At 33.0% G+C, this 15,466-nt stretch overlaps 2 protein-coding genes across 2 annotated transcripts in view; both read right to left on the bottom strand.

The window, feature by feature from the left end:
• Nucleotides 1–1,815: 1,815 nt before the first annotated feature.
• The window catches only part of CHIC2 (cysteine rich hydrophobic domain 2), a 58,490-nt gene continuing 44,839 nt past the window's right edge, over nt 1,816–15,466 (bottom strand). The window contains exons 4-6 of the mRNA XM_086407668.1: nt 5,588–5,644; nt 5,362–5,421; nt 1,816–2,170 (exon numbers count right to left, since the gene is read on the bottom strand). Coding sequence (XP_086263794.1) covers nt 2,120–2,170; nt 5,362–5,421; nt 5,588–5,644 — 168 coding nt within the window. The 3' untranslated portion in view covers nt 1,816–2,119. The remainder of the gene's footprint in view (nt 2,171–5,361; nt 5,422–5,587; nt 5,645–15,466) is intronic.
• On the bottom strand, nt 10,634–11,062 carry LOC147370675 (cytochrome c oxidase subunit 7C, mitochondrial). The gene has a single exon (XM_086407669.1). The coding sequence runs from the start codon at nt 10,938–10,940 to the stop codon at nt 10,749–10,751; it is 192 nt and encodes a 63-aa protein (XP_086263795.1). The 5' UTR covers nt 10,941–11,062; the 3' UTR covers nt 10,634–10,748.

Raw genomic sequence — 15,466 nt, 5'->3', positions numbered from 1 at the left:
TCACAGCTCTTTTCCATATATTCATTAGAAATATGAACGCCCATTTCTAGGGACTCTTTAGGCAACATATTTCTCAATAAAATCAGGAAAATATTTTAAAATCCTATAGTTAACATTATCAAGTATGAAAACTATCCTGTTAAAAATAATACTCTTATGGGAATATAATGTTAAAATTACAATTTATAGAAGATTAATAGGAGAAAAGAATTATGCCTAAATGGGTACATTTCTTCATATAAAGCTGATTAACATGATGCTCCACAAATTTACAAAATTTCAGATTTGGAAAACTGTGCTGCAGAGTCTACAGTCATATTTTTCTGTTCTTTTGGAATCCTCCTGAGGCAAAATTAGTGTTCTCCATAAGATAATTTGTCACAGGGAAACCACAGAGGAATACTAGAGTTTCTGAATAGCATTATCTTTTAATTTGCACTACTTTAAGGTGATAGGACATATCCAAGACACAAGGTAAATAAAATGAGAAGTGTATGAATTCTCTGTACTTTGAGCTCTTCATAGGAAAAGTGTTTTATAAATTCAAGTTGGTGTTTTGGGAAGCAAAGGAAACAAATAAATCTCAGGACACACCCCTCTCCAAAAATCCTAATTTTTAAGATAGTTCCTAATATATGATATAGGATATGTCATTAAATTATTCAAATTCACATAGAATTACAGTACTTTGGAGAAGTACAAAGAAATAGTTTTTAAAAATACAGGTATATAAATTAATGAAACTGGTATTTAAAAGATTTAATACAAGGAAAAAAGTATTATATAGTGGTACCAATTCTTAATACAAATTAAGCATAGTTTATATAATTTCAAAAGTTATTCACATTATTGCTCGATACCACAGTTGTATGGAACATGTTGTATACGCACACAAAATTTGTATAATTTCAAGGTTTATAAAAACAAAAATTTACACATAGGCCATTCAGAAATTTAGAAAGTTTTAAAATGCATGGAGATATGTACAACCAAAAGGAGGAGAAAAAAAAATGTATGCCTGTACATATTTTAAAGAAACAAAATGATCTGACTCAAACTTGTGTATCATACTCTTAATCAAAAAAGTCTACATAACTGGACTGAAAGCAAACTAGTGGATTAAAACAGTACTAGATACGCCCTCCATTTCTTAGTAATAATCTGCTTTAAATATCAATGGGATATTAAACACCAGTTTAATTCTATAATGTTTGTTTTCTTTCGAAACTTTTCAGAAGCACATACGCATTCTACAATTGCTGTTAGATTGAGAGATATTTTCCTTAGAAATTTTTTAAAGGAGTATTTCTAGTATTCCTATACTTTTGTACATAAGATTTGATAAAACAATAAAAAATAACCCAAATAAGGCCATTATTAATACCTTGATAAAAATATACAGATTGTAATGCTACTATGTTTTGTGATCCTGAGCTCTAGTAAACATTAGATGCATGCATACCATTCACTGATTTGTCTATTCTAATGAAAATAATTTAATCCTGCCTTACGACTTTTGAAGACGGAAATACTTTCAAAACTTTTTGACAGGTCTTTACAATGTTACAGATATTTCTGCTGTAAACATAGCATTAGGAATTGTATGAGAAGGAATATGTTATGGTTCAAAAAGCTATGAAAGAAAACACTATTTTAAAATAATGACAATAAATTTAAAAAGCAAGAGAAATAATACAGAGTGTGCTTGCTAGAATAATAGGTAAGTAGAGCCTTACAAAGGTCTTTTTCTATATTAAGGAATTAATAAATAAAGGACTGTGTATACCTTGGTGGTAAAATAAAAAAGCTGGCCACTTTTTATGCTAAGTTCAAATGTATTTTTTTTTTGATAATACAAAAAAGTAATCCTTGAAAATCAGAATACATAACAGAAAGAGCACAATAACTTAAGTATTAAACATCTGTATGAAATAACTGTTGCAAAGTTTGACAAAAATGCACACTTAGAACATGCGGTTATTAAAAAAAAAAAAAAAAAACAGAAAAAAACACCACACGATTCTGTAGAACCAATGTTATGTCACCACCAGGAGAGCACCAAGCAAGGCACCATTGGAAAGACAACATACTTGGAAAGTCTCTATAAATAAAGTAAATGCTAATCTGGTCGAAAAATCGGTGTCTTTGGTAAAAATTCTATGAGGATGACCTGTAGAAGGAGAAAACAAGTTTTAAAAGGATTTCTTTAAAATTTTATCTTAAAAAAACTTCAGTTATATTCCATCACTTAAAACAATTTTTATAGTGCCTCTGACAAACAGCAGAATGCATGCATGAATGAATGAGCAAAGGGAGCTAGCATATACTGAGAGCTAACTACATACCAAATATTTCATACTATATGCATCTATTTAATCCCGACAATGAGGCAAGTATTATCATACTCACTTTATAGACGAGAAACCTGATGATTTGAGAAGTACAACACCACAGATTATGGTGGCTGCAGCTGACCCTAATATTCAGCTCCACAGGCTTCCTCCCTTTTATTTACAGCCCAGTTCCTCGGGTCTTTAGGTTCTAGAGCTGTTCTCATTTTACTGTACCAGGTACATGTGATCTCTAGACCAAGTGTTGGTTCTCTCTCTTAATTTTTTAAAAACATTCTTTTCTTTTTAGGTTAGCAGAATTAAAAGTTAGGCTAGCAAAATTAAAGGTTAAAATCTGTTCCAAAGGACTTTTTACTAGGAAACTAAACGAAAATCAATCAAAAAACAAAACACAGTAACACAGAAAGACACAAGTTGACCAGAGCTAATTTTTATTCCAAACTTGGAACTGTCTTAAATTAGAATCAATCTTCCCCCTTGTTTCAACTCTGTATGGAATGGATGCTAAACAAAAAATTATTCAATTTGAACAGTTTCCAGTTTGAGGAACTCCTCAGTCTTTTTAGAAACTGTCTTGATATGACCTCTAGGTTTGGATACTTTTCTACATTTAGTCATCTGAGCCACAAATCTTCATTTTCACTCTTTAGTTCTCCTGATTTTTGACCTGTCTCAATAAAGAAGGTATTTCTATATGTGGCTCCAATATACTCCTCCCCTAGCTGACTCATCATTTGGTGCCCCCTGTACCACTCTCCTGACCTGTTATTTGGCTACAAAATGTTCACTAGCTTCCTACCCAGCTTCTTTATTTGAGCTAGAATCCTGTTTCTCAGTGTCCTCACCTATAAAATGAAAGGATTGGAGAGATGGCAAGATTCTTTGTAGCTCTAAAATTTGATAACTAAATTATATTTTCCAGTATATATTATACAATGAATAGTAAAAGCTATCTTTGACTATCTGAATTATTACTAGTTTTAAAAGAATATATCCTACAAACTTTTTCCCTTCAGAAGCCATACACAGAAGTTAACCATTTGTCTCATTTCTTTTGCCATATCTGAATAAAAGAAAATTTGGTGTATTTCATAGATTTACTCCAATAATCAAAACATAACCAAGGAGAAATATTTCCCTTTAACTAACAAATGAAATTTCTGTAAATTAAAGAAAATTTGAAGTCAAACAGATATAGAGTTATTTCTATTTTAACTTTGCAAAACTATTTTTAGGGAGTTTTTAAAATTATGTTTTTCCTCCACTCAACTGTCATAAATACACATACACACACACAAACACACACACACTCCAAGAAAACTGAAGAAGAATACATTTTAAAGTAATTTTTAGTCTTTAAAAAGCTATTCTTCTAGATATCTTCTATGATGGTAAGAAAATATAATGGCTTTAGGACAAAAGTGTTTATCTAAAAATTAATGACAATTTAACAGAGCAATAAGAGCACATATTTTACAGAGCACATAAGTTCATAATGTTTTGGAAGGTTACATTATTTTCATTAATACTACAACATCATAAAAATAAACATTAAATAGAATGAGCTTATTTTATGAATGAATGATCTTATAGTCCTATCTGGAAATAATAGTATTGGGAATACTTTTATGCTTTGCTTTCCAAAGTAAATTTAGAAGTGTGCTAAATAAATAAATAAAAGCTTCTATTTTATTAATAAGCTCAGTGTTTGGGTTTAAAAATATAGCAAATATTTTTTCACAAAATTCTTTAAATCACTTACATATCCATCCCTTCTCATAAAATACATAAACTCTCTCACCAATGAGTTTTCATCTATGATGAAAATACAAGCCTAGTATTTTCATAGGTCAATCTCAAAACAAGTTATTTGAATGTGCTTTTATCATTATACAAAAGTATCAAGTGCCTTTTTACCATCATAAATTAACATGTTTGATATAATAGATAATGATAAAATTTACATTATTTAGTTCACTGAATAGAGCTATTCTATGAAAAAAGAGACATTTTAAAGACATCTTTTATGTTCAAGGCTAGAAATGGGATTTGATTGTGTGATAATGAAAGAAAGAGAAAATGCTACCGAGAAAAATGATTTTATGATAATTTCCAACTATTTCCAGTATCCAGGCACTGTTTTCATTAATCTTTTATACACACACACACACACACGCTACCTATGATGGCTATGCTGTGTCAAAGAATAGACAAAATTTGTCAGAAATGATGTGCTAGATACTCAACCCCGTGCTCAGTTCTTCTTTTCATATATTAATCTTCACATTTAACATAAAACACCCAGGCTCAAGGGAGAATAAAAATTGACACTTTTTCTATATTATTCTGAACTTTTCAAACTGAGAAAAAATTTTCAAGTAAATCAAGTAGTTGGTAAATTAAATCCTATTCTAAGCTCTAAAACTGACTGTATACACATACCCATTAGATATCTTTTAAAGAATAAACACAGGGTGAGCAACATCTTATCTCCTGTTTACTTTTAAGATAATTTTTACAGAATAATATCCCAACAACACTTTGAAAGATTCTTTAAAGGCCACTGAGGTATCGGCAGTTAAAATCTATAAAGGCTAAAGGTTTCTTAAGCTCCAGCGGCTTGGCTGAAAGGTTTTCTTCCATACTTGGAAACCTGATTAGCATTATATAAAAAAGCCATATCTGACTTGCTGCGTAACCAAAGTTGTGGTTATTCTTTATACAGCATCTAAAATTTCACACTCCATCAACACATGTTCAGCCTATTTTATCTTGGCAATTAATTTATTATTTTTCAGAACACAGTGAAGCCTTGTTTTCAAGTCATTCATAACTTTATAAATCAGTCTTGCACATGAAACCATGCATCTGTGAACCGTAGAAAATCCTTGCACTCAGGAGATTAAGCTTCTGACACCTTTGCTGATTAATAATCATGGAAAGAATAAGATCAGAAGCAAAATAAATGATCATTTAATAGAGAAACTCACAAAACAGCCCTTTAACTTACATATTCCATCATGTTATTCGTTTCACATTTCCTTTTGCTCAGTCTCCAGTGCAAGCACAGCTAGACAAGTAGGAGAGTAAAAGAAGAAAAATGAGCTCTATTTTATTGCAGCACACAGACTAACCCATTTGTCCATCTTTCATATTTTTAGTTCAACAAAAGCATCTGTTTCCATACTGTGCAGTTCAGACCTCAACAGTATGAAGCTGCTCCCCGTGGTACTCACCTTGTGGTATAACCTATTGTTTTCCCATTCTAATAACTTCTCAATCGATCTTCGTGTCTAGAAGACAAATGAGAAAAAAGTTTACTCCTGACTGGTTTTAGAAAAACGTGGTTTTGCAGCTGTTTTTTGTGTGAAAAGGAAAGAGGTATAAGACAGTGACTGAGTATAGAGTGGTCTATAACATTAGTGACATTCTAGCACTAAATAGTAGCCTGAACAGAAATAGTACTGTTTTGATAAAGATATGGTTTTGGTTTTGGGCACTGTATTTTTTAACTGTTTTAAACTTACTAGTCTCTGATTTACTTAAGTCTAGAAAGCTACTGTTATCCACTAAAAAATACAAATTTAAATCCCCATTTCTTTCAAAAATATTTCTGTAATATTTAGTAGTAATACGAATACCTTAATACATATTTTAAAACAAAGCTATTTATATATTAACAAAATGAAAAGGGTCTTTAGTCTAAATTAAAAAAGGAAATGATTAAAAGTTAATAAAAAATATCAATCTGTATCAAATCAAACTAATTTTTATATCATACTTAAAAATAATGTCCAAATTTAAAAGCTAAGCTTATTTATTATTTCACAAAGATTTTCAGAGGCAAAACTGCATTTAATCCAATCATTTTTGTTGGTTTTCAAATAAAATTGGTTTTATTTGAAAATCAAACTTTATTCAATACTACTGTTAAGGGAATCAACTAAGAAATTTATACTGAAGGTCACTTGATTTTTGCAGTATACACTATGCAGCATGAAATGTTTCTTGCTTGCGGAGGAATAAAGAGGAGGATAATTCATGGTGCCAGGTGTTAGGATGAGACTTGACCCAGCTGCAGGTGCAAAAAGGACAGTGTGGCCACAAGAAGCAAATGCAACTTGCTGCAGCTGCAGCTTCCTTGCAAGGAAAGGAAAAATGCATCCAGCTCCATTAATGTGGCACAACTAAATAAGTACTAATCATCAAATATGAAAATCTGACTATCAAGCAAGGATGAGCGAGGTGAAAAATTGTTATGACCAAGCTGATATTGAATACTCTAATGTTAAATAAAATGTTTAGTATCTATTTAAGGCATCTACTGTAATCTAGTTACCATATTACCTTTTAGCATGTGGAACATGCTAAATACACACCACAGTCACAGAGGTGCCAATTATAATTCATAACTACCACTTACTGCCTTACATTTTCCAAGCTTATGTCAAAAAAATCAGAAACTCAACTAACTCCCTGGGTAATAATATGCCAATGACTAATTTATTACATTACTTTTTTGAACAGTTTTTTTGGCAAGAATTTTAAAGGAAAAAAAGTGCCCTTGTTAACAATGATCAGCAGACCTCACTTGTTTCTTTGTAAAGATAGCCTTTTAGAGGCAGCTCTCCTTTTAAATGAAAATAGGGCAGCAGTTATGGTCACACTTTTTGTTAATTTAGTTGCCAGTCAGCCCCAAATCAAAAGAAAATAAGGCTGCAGAGTGTAATTAACATTCAGTTCAGTCGTTTTGTCCCTTGTCTAGCCCCCAAGCTTTGTTAAAATTGCCATCTGAATGCTGAAGGCTGTAGGGAAATCGATTTGATTCTAATCGCACCATGAAAAGAACATGATCTAACTGCTTTCAGCCCTCCGTAAATCTGTACTAGGTCTTTAGCACAATGCAACTTTCAATTTAAAAAGCACTGAATGTCTCGTCAATGACTTTGTGAAGAAAAAAGAACAAGGAGCAGACATAAAAATTCCAATAGTTGTTTAAGCATTAAAGTTCATTTGCATCACAGCGAACCTGAAAAGGGCTGACCTCTCAAACCGCCTCTCAGGTCTATGAAGTTGTAGCCTTGACAAGCTCACATTGACAGAGCTCATTGACTCTGAAAGGCTACTCTATCAATGGTGAAAAATGGCAATAGGTTCTACTCTGAGCAGGCATCTGCCTGCCCACCCGCTGCTAAACCAATGGCAAAACCGATTCAAAACCTGAATCTACCTTGTAATCTTCCTTTCTAGGACCTTTTAATAATAGATTAAGATTACTATACAATTTGAGGTTTTACTTTTGCTGATGTTTAAAAAGGGGGCAGGAGGTATGAAAGAAGTAGGGTGAGGAGAACAAGCTTTCAAGTCTGTTGTTTCATATTAATATATAAAAATTAAAAGTTTAACATTACATTCTACAAATACGCATTACACACAGAAAAAAAGTGTAGTTTCCACAATCATTCATCACAAATTTAAACCCATACTATAACAAGAACAAACATTATGAATGGATCTCATGGTGTATATGATACATACACACAAACACACATCACTTTAGAAACTTAAAATATTTACTTTAAATAACTCAAATCAACTACCCATATTTGATTAAAAGACAAGTATAAAGTATGAACCTTAAATTCCAAAATATTTATGTAGAAATGCCAAATTTATCCTTTGCTTCTAATTGGAAGTTTAATGACAGAATTTGATATAATAATTGTATCTTAAACAATATTTAAGAACTCTAAACCAAACGGTGGTATGCCATATTCCAAATAAGCATCTAAACATAAAATATTTTTATACACTTGACAGTCTGGAGTAATAGCTGTGAATTTGCAGCATCTAATCTTGCTATTGATATAAGACTTCTTTCCTGCTTGACAGGTGGGGAAAAAAAAGCACATGCACGTGTAGCTTAATTAATCATTGCACTTGACATCTCAGTGATTTACAGTGAGGAGCAGGTGAGAACATACAAAACCAGAAAGGAACTCTTGATCTGAGTGGAACATTTCTAGCACACTAAGGTGACAAGTATATAACTGTAATAGTCATTAAAAAAAAAAAAAAGAAACTGTGCCACAAATTATTTGCTAGTAACAACGAAAGCTCAAATTAAATGGGGGGGGGGGGTGGAGGGAAGCTTTAACTTCTGAGAATGTTTAATACTTTGCAATTATTTTCAGTTAACAAAATCAAAATATATTTTCACGATTAAATACAACACCAATTTGGCAGATATTTTAAAAAAATGACACCAGCATTTATAAAAATCTATTTAAAAGCCTTTAAACATGAAAATAAAGTACTTTATTACTGCAGTACTCTAGAAATAAAAGTTAAGAGTTTATGTCCACAGGGTTGTCAGATAGCTATTTATCACAAAATATAAGATTAAACACTGCCAAACTCTATAATTATTACTGGACAAACAAACTTAACCATATAAAAACCTGTCCTTGATTTTTTAAAGTATTTCTATCGATCACCAAATCGACATAAATTAAAGGAAACTAATATGCCTCAGAAAAAACAGTATGTATAGGGTCTATCAACAGGAAATACTTTTTTAAAAAATCATCTTTCAGTGTTCTAGGCCAGTGGATCTAAAAATAATCAATTTTCTTAAAAGAATTTGGTGCTTGTGAAAAGCACCAGATTGATAGTCATGGGAACTAAAAATCTTCTATTTAACTGAAAGAACAGGGGAAAGGGCAGTGCAGGCTTCAGTGCAAGCTTCCCTACAGTGGGCCTTAATCCTTTTCAGTGCTCACACCCTGGAGGCTAGAGGACAGGTTAGCAGTTCTTAACCAATGCATCCTCAATTCTGCAAAAGATGATCAACAAGAAATCTAATTTTATCGTGGATTTTTACCCTTAGTTAAAAGGACCAAGACCACCAACCCACACCATGTAATCAAAACAAGGTTTTTATGAAAATAACATCATGTCAACTAACTTGGTTGGAAAAAGAACCACTCTAAGCATTTGGACTCTGAACCCCCCTTCTCTTCACAGAGCTCGCTTTATTTTTTTGTCACACATTTCCTCATTTCAACACTTTGCTAACTGTATTTTTCTCACTGGTGAACTAATTCTAATATAACCATTCTGCAACATTAAAGTAAAAAATAATAAAAACTAAAAAAACATCATTTCAATTACAAATGGACTTATTAAATAGACTTAACTTGAATAAGTAATAATAATAGACAGAAATTTTGGCTTCTATTTGGTTCCTTTTAAATTTTTGGTAGAATTTGGAAGTAAGTCAACCAGGAAAATGCAAAAGCGGTAAACAGCCTGGATAATTCACAAAAATGCTAATTAAATAACAACTGATCAACAATTAATATTAGGTTGATAAATCCCTATCAATTTCCAAAGAAGCATCTAAAGTAAGCTTACAATAGAAAAATACATATGAAACACCCAGATATAGTAAGCTACTGCAACTGAAAATTAGGATTTTCTGAAAATTCAAATTTGATTTATTATGAGAAGAAACATTTTTTGTAATTTTTCTAAATATCATACTTACTAATGAATATGTTGTTATTCCTCATAAATGAATTATGCACTATTAGAAATAAATAAGTCTTTCAGGACAGCAAATCATTTAGAAAGTTCTCTCTGTATTACTTCCCTACTTTGTTACCACTGTTACCACTCTTATTTAACAGTATATTCATTACCAATGATTCACTAACTCACAGTCCTTTGAAAAAAATTTTTTTCAAAGAAGTGGTTTTCTAGAACTTGCTGATAAAATCAATAGAAACCTCATGGATTTTTAAGTACTTAAAATCAAAGGAAAAATGTTAAATGTGGAAGCTGTAACAAAATTTCTCTGAATTTCCCCCAAAGAAAGAGCATTCTTATCAGTCTTCAGAATATAATATGCTAAAATATTTAACAAAATGTATGAATAGCTCACTAATAACTATTTATAAAAGTTTAACTATTTAAACTTAAAATAAAGCTTTTTGAATAGGATTTATTCATATCACAGAGTTCAGAGTGCAATTTCAAATGTTCAATTTCTTATTTAAAACAAATTTTAAACTCCTAAGTTTATAATGCATTAAGCTTTAACTAGAATAATGCTTTCAATGTATTCATAATTTTTTAAATTTTTAAGTATTTTTCAAATAAGAACTATACTTATCTTTTGACATCTGTGCAAATTCAAATCATTAAAATAAATGAATCAAAAATGTTATCAGTTATAAATCATTAGAAAGCAAGCATGCAAAATTTTAAATGAATTATTATTTTTTTTATGCTATAAGTTTATTTACAAACATATCTAGGATGCTGAATTCAAGGGATTGATCCTTTTAAGAGACTGCACCTCTTAATATGCTTCTCTTCCTATCTGTCTCATGATTACTTTTTAAGCAGTTGGTGTCTTACTATAAAGAAAGGTGCAGCAAATCCGGACCCAAAGAACAAAGTCATCATAGCTAGTAATCTCCACTTGTTTTCCACTGAAAATGGTATATTCTTCCCTGGACCCTCCTCATAGTGGCTCCGACGAACCACTGAGGTTGTGAACCTCCGGATGCTCTGTCCCAACATAGCGCTGTTGGACGCTCTACAAAAGATCCAGAGACCGGAGGCGGAAGAAATGGCGGCTGCAAACCTACCGCTCCTTGCCTCACGACCTTGCTCCTCTCTAAATGAATTATTTTAACTTAAGAGAAAATTACTTGATTTATCTCTGTCCTGGATTAATATAAATTTATATTGCAATAATATGCAGAAAATTAAATGGCATATCTCAGTATTATAATATATGAAAAATCTAGATTCACCAAAAGACAAACTAGAATATGATTAAATTCCTCAAAAAATTCCCTTCCTGTACTTAAATGCCCCTTTTAAAAATTTTATGTGTGGAGGAACTCCCTGATGGTCCAGTGGTAAGACTTCACCTTCCAATCCAGGTGTTGTGGGTTCAATCTCTGGCCAGGGAGCTAGTATCCCACATGCCTCTAGGCCAGAAAACCAAAACATAAACAGTATTGTAAAAAAATTCAATAAAGACTTGAAAAATAGTTCAAAAAAATTTATGTGAATATTCAGACTTAGAGAAAGAACTATGGCTGGGGGGAGGGGGAGTAAGGATGGAGGAAGGAATAGTTAGGGAGTTTAGGATTGACATATACACACTGCTATATTTAAAATGGATAACCAACAAGGATCTACTGTATAGCACATGGAATTCTGTTTAATGTTATGTGGTAGCCTGTATGGGAGGGGAAAGTTTTGGGGAGAATGGATACATGGTTTTATATATAAATAAATAAATGGCTGAGTCCCTCTGCTGTTCACCTGAAACTATCATAACATTGTTAACTGGCTATACCCCAAAACAAAATAAAAAGTTTTAAAAAACATAATAAATAAAAAGTATAGTATGTAAAGAGGAAAATAATTTTATGTGAATATTAACTTTTATGTAATCTAGATAAACTAAATATCCATCAAAGTATTTTCAAAAAAATCATTTCATTCTGTTTGTTAAAAATACTATTTTCAGATGAAGATAAGCTAAACAACTGTAAACATTTTGTGTATCAAAAATTCCCTTTAACTTAGTACTGAGCAGTGACCTACAAATACTAATTTTAAGCACAATTTTAATCAAGAGTTTATGACTAGGCTAGTGGTTCTTGACTTCTTAAGGTTACCCTGACTACTTTGGGATTTGATGAAAAAGGCATTTATGCACCAATATATAAAAATTTTGCACACAATTTTAAGGGGTTATCTATAAGTCTCTGATAACTTTTCAGAAAATACTGATAACGTCTCAGAAAACTGACTATATAATAGTCAAACATATTACTATCGGAGATTTTAAAAACCTGTATGACTTCACAAGGAAGAATTACTTCACAACAGGCAGGGGGGAAAATACTGCTGATTGATTATAATGACAATTAGAGAAACAAAGGAGTAAGGAATCATATCTGTTGATCCTCACTTTGGATCTGACCCCATGTTAACTGTTTTCCCTGTTTTCTCAATCAATCTTCACAATAAACCTAGAAGGCAGCTTGTATAACTTTTATTTTACATATGAAAACTGTTTCTTAGTGGGGTTAAGAAACTTAGAGCCACACTAGGAAATGGTGGAAGTGGGATTTGAAACAGGATTTCAATAATATGCTCTCTCCATTATTCAATGAAGCTACAAATTTGTAAAGAATTTTTAATTTGTTGGATAACACCTCTATGACATGTAAAGTATTTTAAACCACTAACTCAGCTATTGGCCTTGAACAGCCAACTTAATCTAAAACTAAAATTTTCTCCAGCTGAGGTCTAGGAAATACTCATTCTACTCTATTCTTAAGTCTCAATGAGATTTATCCAAAATGTATTTTGTTTTTGTTTATAACTTGCTTTGTGCAACTAAACGTGAACTGAGGCATATCATTATTTTATAGATTAAGTACACAGATTTACAAAAATTAATGGTTTGCCCATGGTCACATACCAATAAGGGTAATGATAGGATTCAAACTCAGATTTCCAAACCGAACATGCTTTCTACCTGGGATCAGCAAGCACTAACTACTTTCACTTGCATATAAATTAAGTGAAATCAATTTTAAATCCTTCCATTCAAGGCACTAACATAAAATGAATACAGTGTCCTTAAAATATGATTTAATTTCAAATATGAAGAAATTTCAAACAAAATGTTAAAAAAGCAAGATAATAATAATCACACTGTTCTTTCACTCCCAATATGCAAAGAACAGCACAATTCTTTATGTAAAGTCAAGGTAACTAGAGACTTGTATTTCCGGGTAGGATGTGCACACTCAAGCCAACACTTTCACCACAAACTGAAATGGATAAACTGAAGAAATAACAAAAACAAACTAAAAAAAAAAACATTATTTTTAAAACATCAGAACATTCTGGGAAGCAACAAGGCCTGGATGAAATAAAATCCAGAGAAGGAAAGCACCTTTTCTAAATCATTTGATGATTATGTACCAACCATTTTCTTTCTTTGTTGATTAGAGAAATCAGCTAAGGATTAGGTTTGACACAACCAGTGGGACTCTTACTAAGGAAAGAGGAAATCAAGAGAGCTTTGACAGATTGCACAGCCTGGCTCAGTGGACTGGAAATTAGATGTACCCTAAAATGCAAAGCCAGTTTTCCCAAGAGACATTACTGACTTCTGGGGTAGCATAGAAGGGTGCAGGACCAAGACAAACAGGCAGAAAAAGATTATTCATAGTCTCTCAGTACTTAGGAGACAAAATTCTGCTAGAGGGAGGAGGATCTGCAACAAACTCAAAATTGGTATACTCCTCAAAACACTTGCATAAAATCTAAACTCAAAATATCCAAAGGATACATACAACTTTCTGAGGAAAGGAGGCAAAGACCTGCTAGGCCTCAATCAAAAGTCTAGAAGGGCCATAACCAAGAAACAGAAAACTAGGTATTGACGATGAATCACTTACCAGTCCAACCTAGCTCAATCTCTGATTAGATCAAAGTGATCATTTTTCCTTACCCTATCTGCCTGAATTGATGCTTTTGAACTGTGGTGTTGGAAAAGACTTTTGAGAGACCCTTGGAATGCAAGGAGATCAAATCAGTCAATCATAAAGGAAATCAGTCCTGAATATTCATTGGAAGGACTGATGCTGAAGCTGAAACTCCAATACTTTGGCCACCTGATGTGAAGGACTCACTCATCAGAAAAAGACTCTGATGCTGGGAAAGATTGAAGGCGGAAGGAGAAGGTGACGACAGAGGAGGAGATGGTTGGATGGCATCAGTGACTCGATACACATGAGTCTGAGCAAGTTCCGGGAGTTGGTGATGGACAGGGAAGCCTGGCGTGCTGCAGTCCATGGGGTCGCAAAGAGTCAGCACGACTGAGTGACTGAACTGAATTGATCTGCTTGAAAGAGGATAGATGGGACCCTTGGTTTTGAAGATTTCTTCTGGAAGTTCTACTTCACTCTATTTATAATATCTAACATAAAATTAAAAACTTTAAGAGCCAGGAAAATATGACCAATAATCCAAAGAAAAAACCCACAGAAACAAATCCAGAGATAATCCAAGTACTGGTCTTAGTTGACAGGAATTTAAATTAACTATGATTAGTATGTTCAATTATAGTGGGAAATGGACAAAATGGGTGAAAAAATAAAGAATTTCAAAAGAGACTACACTATAAAAACATCAAATGTACCTTGTAGAACTGAAAAAATAGCGTCTGAAATTAAGAACCCATTTCGTAGGGTAAGAACAGACTGGACGCTGAGGAAGATGAGCAAAGCTTTCTACAAATCACCACATCAATACTATGTCATAAATATTCAGAAAGAACTGGATGTCGGTCAGCTCTCAGCAAAACACATTTTAAGGAAGTTTAACACGACTGAGCGACTTCCCTTTCACTTTTCACTTTCATGCATTGGAGAAGGAAATGGCAACCCACTCCAGTGTTCTTGCCTAGAGAATCCCAGGGACAGGGGAGCCTGGTGCGCTGCAGTCTATGGGGTCACACAGAGTCGGACACGACTGAAGTGATTTAGCAGCAGCAGCAGCAGCAGCACATCTTTAAAGTCCCAGTGCCATCTCTGCACATTTAAGATTCAAAGTTTGCTTTTTTGCATTATCCTCCTTTATAATGAGAAATTAGTAACAGGTTTTTATTGTTTGGTCGCTGAATTGTGTCCGGCTCTTTTGCAACCCCATGAACTGTAGCCCATCTGGCTCTTCTGTCCATGGGATTTCCCAGGCAAGAATACTGGAGCGGGTTGCCATTTCCTTCTCCAGGGGATCTTCCCAACCTACGGATTGAACACACATCTCCTGCATTGGCAGGCAGATTCTTTACCACTGAGCTATCAGGGAAGCCTTAACAAGTTATTTTAGTTGTTGTTGTTCAGTTGGTAAGTCATGTCCAACTCTTTGTGACCCCATGGACTACAGCATGCCAAGCTCCTCTGTCCTCTACTATCTCCCAGAGTTTGCTCCAATTCATGTCCCCTGAGTTGGTAATGCTATCTAACCATCTCATCTCTGTTGCCCCCTTCTCCTTTTGCCTTCAATCT

The sequence above is a fragment of the Bos grunniens genome, chromosome 6 (genome assembly GCF_055505025.1).
Source record: "Bos grunniens cultivar Pamir isolate PY7600 chromosome 6, Bosgru_T2T1.0, whole genome shotgun sequence".
NCBI classification, from domain to species: Eukaryota; Metazoa; Chordata; class Mammalia; order Artiodactyla; family Bovidae; genus Bos; species Bos grunniens.
Note: the sequence above shows the minus strand (reverse complement) of the source record. Positions and strands in the feature narration are given on the sequence as shown.